Source organism: Nipponia nippon, unplaced genomic scaffold (genome assembly GCF_047370975.1).
Source record: "Nipponia nippon isolate SJK-2023a ecotype South Korea unplaced genomic scaffold, ASM4737097v1 scaffold_9, whole genome shotgun sequence".
In the NCBI taxonomy this organism is placed as follows: Eukaryota; Metazoa; Chordata; class Aves; order Pelecaniformes; family Threskiornithidae; genus Nipponia; species Nipponia nippon.
The window spans coordinates 20096303-20102866 of NW_028262413.1; the positions used below are offsets into that span (position 1 = coordinate 20096303).

At 55.2% G+C, this 6564-nt stretch overlaps 1 protein-coding gene across 2 annotated transcripts in view; it reads right to left on the reverse strand.

Moving 5' to 3' along the window:
- Nucleotides 1-4418, reverse strand: part of LOC104023022 (semaphorin-3D) — a 27707-nt gene extending 23289 nt beyond the window's left edge. Inside the window, exon 1 of one of the 2 annotated variants that reach the window (XM_087744519.1) lies at nucleotides 4238-4418. In XM_087744519.1, coding sequence (XP_087600645.1) covers nucleotides 4238-4392 — 155 coding nt within the window. In that variant the 5' untranslated portion in view covers nucleotides 4393-4418. The remainder of the gene's footprint in view (nucleotides 1-4237) is intronic. The other variant, XM_087744520.1, reaches the window with a different exon arrangement.
- Nucleotides 4419-6564: the final 2146 nt, after the last annotated feature.

A 6564-nucleotide genomic window follows, 5' to 3' on the forward strand; every position in this document is an offset into this window, starting at 1 on the left:
GGCACGCTGCTTGGGGAGCCAGGGGACACATCTTTGCCTGGCAGCGAGCTCCCGAGAGGCTGAGCAACCTTGCGGTCCCCACCCCAGCAGCTCTGCTGTGGCAAAGGGAGCCGTCTGGAACAAGGCTGCAGCCTCTGCGCAGGGTATTTCCTAGGATCAACGACCAGCAGAGACACTGCAGATGGACACCAGGCCGTTCACCCCCGTTGGCTGCGCATTCATTCTTCCCCAGGAGACACCAGGTCAGCTCCAGGCTGAGCTGAAGATGAAGGCACATCTGTCAGGGGTTGGGGCAGGTCAGTTGTTGATCGGCTGCCATAGCTTTTGTGTGAGGGGAAGCAGGGTGACTGCTGGCAGCAGCATGCTCTAAGGCAGACAGCTCCCCTTGTTGCAATCATTTAACGGGCCGGCCAAACCGGGGAGAACCCAACCCAGAGGATGGTCGCAAGTGGAGGTACCTCCTCACAGCACAGCTCCCTCTGCCAGTATCCCCAGTTGGCCAGTGCAGCCCAGAAGCAACCACCACCGTGTACCATGCCCAAGGCACTGCTCCCAGGACACATCCTTCCTGTCCAACCCCTAGTCCATGTGAAGGCCTCTCAGTCCTCCGTGTACTCATCCGCACAGTGTCCTGCTGTGGAAGGCCACCGTGGCTGTCATTATCCCAGCATGGAGCTGAGGTGCAGATGGACTAAGTGACCTGCCCATGGCCAAACAGGAACCCTAGCAGGGCAGGGATTGACCCCAAGTGTCCCACCTTCCTCCAAACAGCAGATCATCCTCCTGCAGCACAGACCAGCGCTTTGAGAAAGTTCGGCTCTGAGCCTGACTCTACCACGGCCTATGCACAAGTAAGCACGTAATAGCACGCAGTGACAGAGCTGTCACCACCTGCCTGCATGTGAGCACGCACTGTGGGAAGACCAGCTCTTCTCTCAGTGGATGATGGACGGATTGAAACCGAAAGCCTTTTTTTTTTTTTCATGCTACAAAGTGCACAGGCCAAATTAGCTGACATCAGTGATCTCCTCTTGGAAAACAGGGAAATAAACCTGAACTCAACAGCGGGGGAAGCAGAGTAGTTCCTGCGCACAATAACTGGCAGCTCGCCAGCGCGCGAGGCAAGAACAATCACCCCACATGGCTTGTGAACGGCATTGTTTTAGGGAAACCATATCCTGGGCAGGCTCCCAAGTCAACTGGGGGTGACGTTTGCAACAATTGCGCTCCGTGCCACGCCATCCCACTGGTGGAGCTGGGTTGTGCGAGCCCAGAGCACGCGCATGGTTTGCCTGTAGGTACAGCAGAGCTGGGGGTGGATTGGGGAGTATGCGGGGTCACAGCATGGAGATGGCAAAGCCCAAATGTCCTACAGTGCCTGCATCGGTGAATAATAAAGGCTTATCTCTGCTGGGAATACGGAGTGCTCCCTCCTGGGTACCACAAAATCGCTGTCATTCCTTGGCATCTAGCTACAAGTAGATGCTGGATTTTTATGGCTGTGATTTAGGGTAATCTAGTTTATGGGGAGGCAGAATGACTTGGTCCCCTGCGCTGTGAGCCCAGCACTGCAACCTCACACTGGTCATTTTGCCACTCTGTGCTTCAGGTTCACCAGGCAAAAAGAGCTGGAGACGGTATAGCCAGCTCCTGCGAGCAGGGCAGAAGTAAGAAGTAGGTGGGAAGGCAATGGGTGGCTCGCAGGGACCAGAGAGGACCAAAGCTGGAGACCCAGTCCAGAACAGGTAACGCTGGTTTTGCCCACTTTCCCGCTGCAGCCTGTCCTCCACAGGAGCTCCTTGCCAGCCCGAGCAGGGCGCAGTGGGTCCCCCTGAGCAGACCTCCCAGAGGAGGGCTCCTCAAAGAGGGCAGGTGAGGCCGGGTATGTCCCTCCATTCCCCGGCTGAAAGCCATTCCCAGCTGACCGCCGGGCCAGGGGGTTACTCAGCTGACTGATCTCTGTGCCTTTGCTTTCAACACCAGGTTTGTAACTGCACGAGCGAGTGCCTGTAAAGACTTAATTACCCTGTGCTCTTGAAGCCGCCTCTCACTGTAATCCCAGCTGGAGTGGGGATAGACCAAACTTGGAGGAAGAGGCAGCTCCGAGAGTCTGGGAGCCAAGGTTTACAATAAATCTTCATCCTTGCTGTAAACAGCTCCTGAGAGGGTGTCACGGGAGCACAGCAGAGAGTGAGGCAGCCAGAAACCCTCGCCGGTGAGAACATCCGCCAGCCCTGCTGGCTCAGGGGCTTGGTTTGGCAGAGAGCATCGTTAGCAGCGAGTCCTGCCGAGGACCCCGGGCTTGGCTCCCGCTCCCTCTGCTTGAGCTCGGCGCTGCTTGGCAGCCCCACAGCCTGGTATTGCCTCTTAGCTAGCAGGCCGAGATGGCTCAGACCATGGCATCCCCTCTCTGGCCTCCACGCACACACGAATTGGTATTTGGGAGAACAACTACATCCTTGGGGGTTTCCTGTTTAAATCTCAACCTAAGGAACCGGAGCAAACGATCCCTGTCTTGCATCCTTGTGGAATTCGGTGAGATTAGATTAGGGATGAATTCTTCCCATATTTCTTATAGAGCTGATATCTCTGCCCTGGCTTTCCAATTGACTTCCCCATCCCCAGCTCATAAATCACAAGGGTGTTTGTGTCTCTGTCGTTTTCAATACCGTTAACTCAGCAGGAGAAATCTATATGTTACAGCAACCCATCGTGTCAAGCCAGTGACCCGTCAGGGCTGCCAAACCCCCCTCCCTTTGAAGGTTGTGCGAAGACCGGCCGGCGGAAAGCTGCGACATGCTCCACTTGGCAAAGAGCAAGCTCCCTGCGGCTTGCGTACGGGTCGTGTGGCCGGCATGTGTGCGGGATAGCTGCAGTTCTGGGACCAGCTCTCCTACAGCACTTTCCTCTTTCCTTGGGCACAAGGGAAAATGCTGATTTCCAGCTTAGCAGAAATTTCATGCCCGTGCTCAGCAGCCAGGTTAATGCAGTGGTTCCTTATGGGCAATAAACTGCTTAACTGAACACAGGCATGGCAGCAAGCTGAGGCTTGGGGCTTACCAAAGCCGGGCTACACCCTGCCTGTTAGGTGCCTCCTGATGATTTCCAGTGGCCAGTGCATCCCTCAGCCAGGCTGCCCGGCTGCTGTGTAGGGCTGCCCCACACTTTCGGGAGCCGTAATTCACACCAGAGATGATCTTACTTCAAGAATAGGAAGAAATAACCCTCTTTGTCTTAAGTTCATCAAGTGCTTTGTTATTTGTTTCTAGACATAAACAAACATTTAGTCTTCTCCCTCCCACCCTCACCCTGAGTATCACAACCCCATCGCACTGAAACATCCACCCATCGCTTTCAAGGCGCTGGAGGCGCATAAGGCTCCCAACTGCCGGCCATCCATCCCCAGGCTCTGCGATGCTTCCAAGCAGAAGGATCATTAGTTAAAGGACTCCTTCAGAGAGCACCCTGCATTTCTCAGGCTCTGTTTCTTTTCTGCCTGCTATATTGTATGTCCCGAAGTTTCTGAGAGCTGAGGTTGAAGAAGAACAATTTCCCTGTCCCGACAGATTTCATGAAGCCCAAGCAGGGGACAATTCCCCCACGGACCAGGGAGGCTATTTTTTCCTCCTTGGACTAAGGCTGTCACAACTGCTTGGAGGCAAATGATTGATTTTTATTTGGGGGGGTGGGGGAAATCCAACAAAGCTGTCTTTGAGCAGTGGAAAAGTCCCCAGCACAGACTAGATATTTAGTGACAATCATCTGTCCGATATGGTATTTTGGGCTGTTAAACCTTAGCAGCAAAGCAGAGCATCGAAGTCAAGGAGCCCCAGAAAAAACAGCTCTGGAGACAGAAAGCTTTACTATAGCAGTGAAACCTCCTGGAATCCAAGTTAAGGCATTAACAGATACAACCATAAAAGATTATTACCACAAACTTTTAGTTGTGTCCTATGGCAAACTGAGCAGCAGAATAAGCTCTGCTCTCTCTGTAGGAGCTGCGAAAAGACAAGTCACTCCTAAGTTACTCCGCACATCGATATAAAATGCAACGAAGCGGACTGTAAAAGCAGACAAGTTTACAGCGGGTCAGATCTAGTTCAGCCGCCCGGGCTGAGCTGCTCCCACCGGGAAACGCTACCCCGGTCGGGTCTCCCGGGGAGAGAAACCAGGCAGCCTCGTCCAGCCTGGGCTGCCAAGCTTATTAACAATTAAAACCCATCTCTCGGCTACTCACCAGCCAAGGAGCCTGCGGGATCTCAGCGGTGATGAGCCCAGCCTGCTGCCAGCCCAGCAGCCTCCAGCGCGTTGTCCCCAGCAAACCCAAAGCACCTGGAGGCTGCAGGCAGCAGGGAGGAGCCGGGGGGCTGGCAGCCGGGGGCAGCCCTCCATTCATAAAAGCAGCCCCGGCTGCTGGGGAGCCCCGCTCCCGCTGCGCCCGCGCGGCCCGGCTCCCGCGCGCCGCCACCGCCACCTGGCGGGGGAGGGCGGGTTCGGCCCGGGGCGGCCGGCCTCGCGCGGGCTCCGCGGACAGTACCCGGCTTTTCCCCGGAATATTTTATTCCTGCAGCTCAAGGCGCACCTCATCATAGAATCACAGAATCGTTAAGGTTGGAGAAGACCCTTAAGATCATCGAGTCCAGCCGTTTACCCATCGCTGCCAAGCCCACCACTAAACCATGTCCCTAAGCACCACGTCTACCCTTCTTTTAAGTACCTCCAGGGATGCAGACTCAACCACTTCCCTGGGCAGCCTGTTCCAATGCCTGACTGCCCTTTCGGTGAACAAGTTTTTCCTAATATTTAACCTAAACCTCCCCTGGCGCAGCTTGAGGCCGTTTCCTTTCGTCCTATCACTTGTTACTAGGGAGAAGAGACCGACCCCCACCTCGCTACAACCTCCTTTCAGGTAGTTGTAGAGAGCAATAAGGTCTCCCCTCAGCCTCCTCTTCTCCAGACTAAACAACCCCAGCTCCCTCAGCCGCTCCTCATAAGACTTGTGCTCCAGACCCTTCACCAACTTCGTTGCCCTTCTCTGGACACCCTCCAGCACCTCAATGACCTTCTTGTAGTGAGGGGCCCAAAACTGAACACAGCATTCGAGGTGCGGCCTCACCAGTGCCGAGTACAGGGGCACTATCACCTCCCTGGTCCTGCTGGCCACACTATTCCTGATACAAGCCAGGATGCCATTGGCCCTCTTGGCCACCTGAGCACACTGCTGGCTCATGTTCAGGTGGCTGTTGACCAACACCCCCAGGTCCTTTTCTGCCAGGCAGCTCTCCAGCCACTCCTCCCCCAGCCTGTAGAGTTGCTTGGGGTTGTCATGACCCAAGTGCAGGACCCGGCACTGAGCCTTGTTGAATCTCATACAGTTGGCCTTGGCCCAACAATCCAGCCTGTCCAGGTCCCTATGCAGGGCCCATGAGACCCCTAATGAGGGTGGGATAAGAAAGCAGCCCATCAGGTGCATCGCTCCTTTTTTTTTTTTTTTTTCTCCTTATGAGTTGGGAAACTGAAATGCAGCAGGGTGGAAGAAGGGGACCAGAGGCACGCAGGCACCGTCCCATTGCTGCCTGGGACTTCAAAAGGAAAGCTCTGGTCCACGAGCAACTCAAGACGTGAAATGTTATGGAAAGGGAAATCTGGGAGGATTTAGGCTCCGGTGGCTGTGCACGAGAGTGCTGCAGTGGGAGTGGATCCGTACAGCTGAGGACTCAATGTATGTACTGTACATTTACAAGGAGTTTTTCACTCCAGACGAGCTCTGGTCTGGTCTGAACGCCCATCGGTGGCTGGGGAGCGTGAGGTGCATTCCTGGAGCACACTTGATTTGGTTTCATCTGAAAGGAATCCAGCTGACGCTCTCCCAAGCCTGAGCTCTCCAGAACTGCTCCAGGACACAATCCAAAGTGCAGTAAAGTGGGGAGATCGGTTTCAGAAGTGCACCCCTGAGCCAAATTAATATGCTGGAGCAGACACACCCCAACAGGGCTTTGGCGAAAAGGGACTTTGCTGCCTAATCACCCTATGCCCAGAGAGCTGTTTGGCCCCTCTCCTAAGTCCCAGCAAGAGAAAGGGCCCAAGCGAGCTGCCCAAGATCCCAGCGGGGCCAGGGAGGGTGTCAGGGCCCTGGGGGCACTCACTGGCCTCAGCTGGGCCGCCACTCACCCACCCACTGCCCTTGGGCTGGGGGCTCCATTTAAGCCCAGGCCTGGGCCATGAGCCCCCTCAAGTTGTACTGCAGGTAGATCTGTGCTGGGTCCAGACTGTTTACCTGCACTGGGGTGACCCTGCTCTTGCTGTTCCTGCTTGATGGGAACCCAAAACACCCCAACACAGGCACTCCAGCTCCTCAGATTGATCCTCTCCTTCCCTCCGGATCAAGCCCAGCATGGTGCAATGTGAAGCCATGCGGTACGTAGACAGACAGGCATCCTGCAGCACGAGAACTGCTCACCAGGGTTGTTTGCAACAGCGGTGTTTGTAAGGTGACGACTGAAGGTGGCTCCAGAGGGTGAGCTTCAAGCTGTTATCCAGCTCTCTGCTGTTTCTGGACCAGCC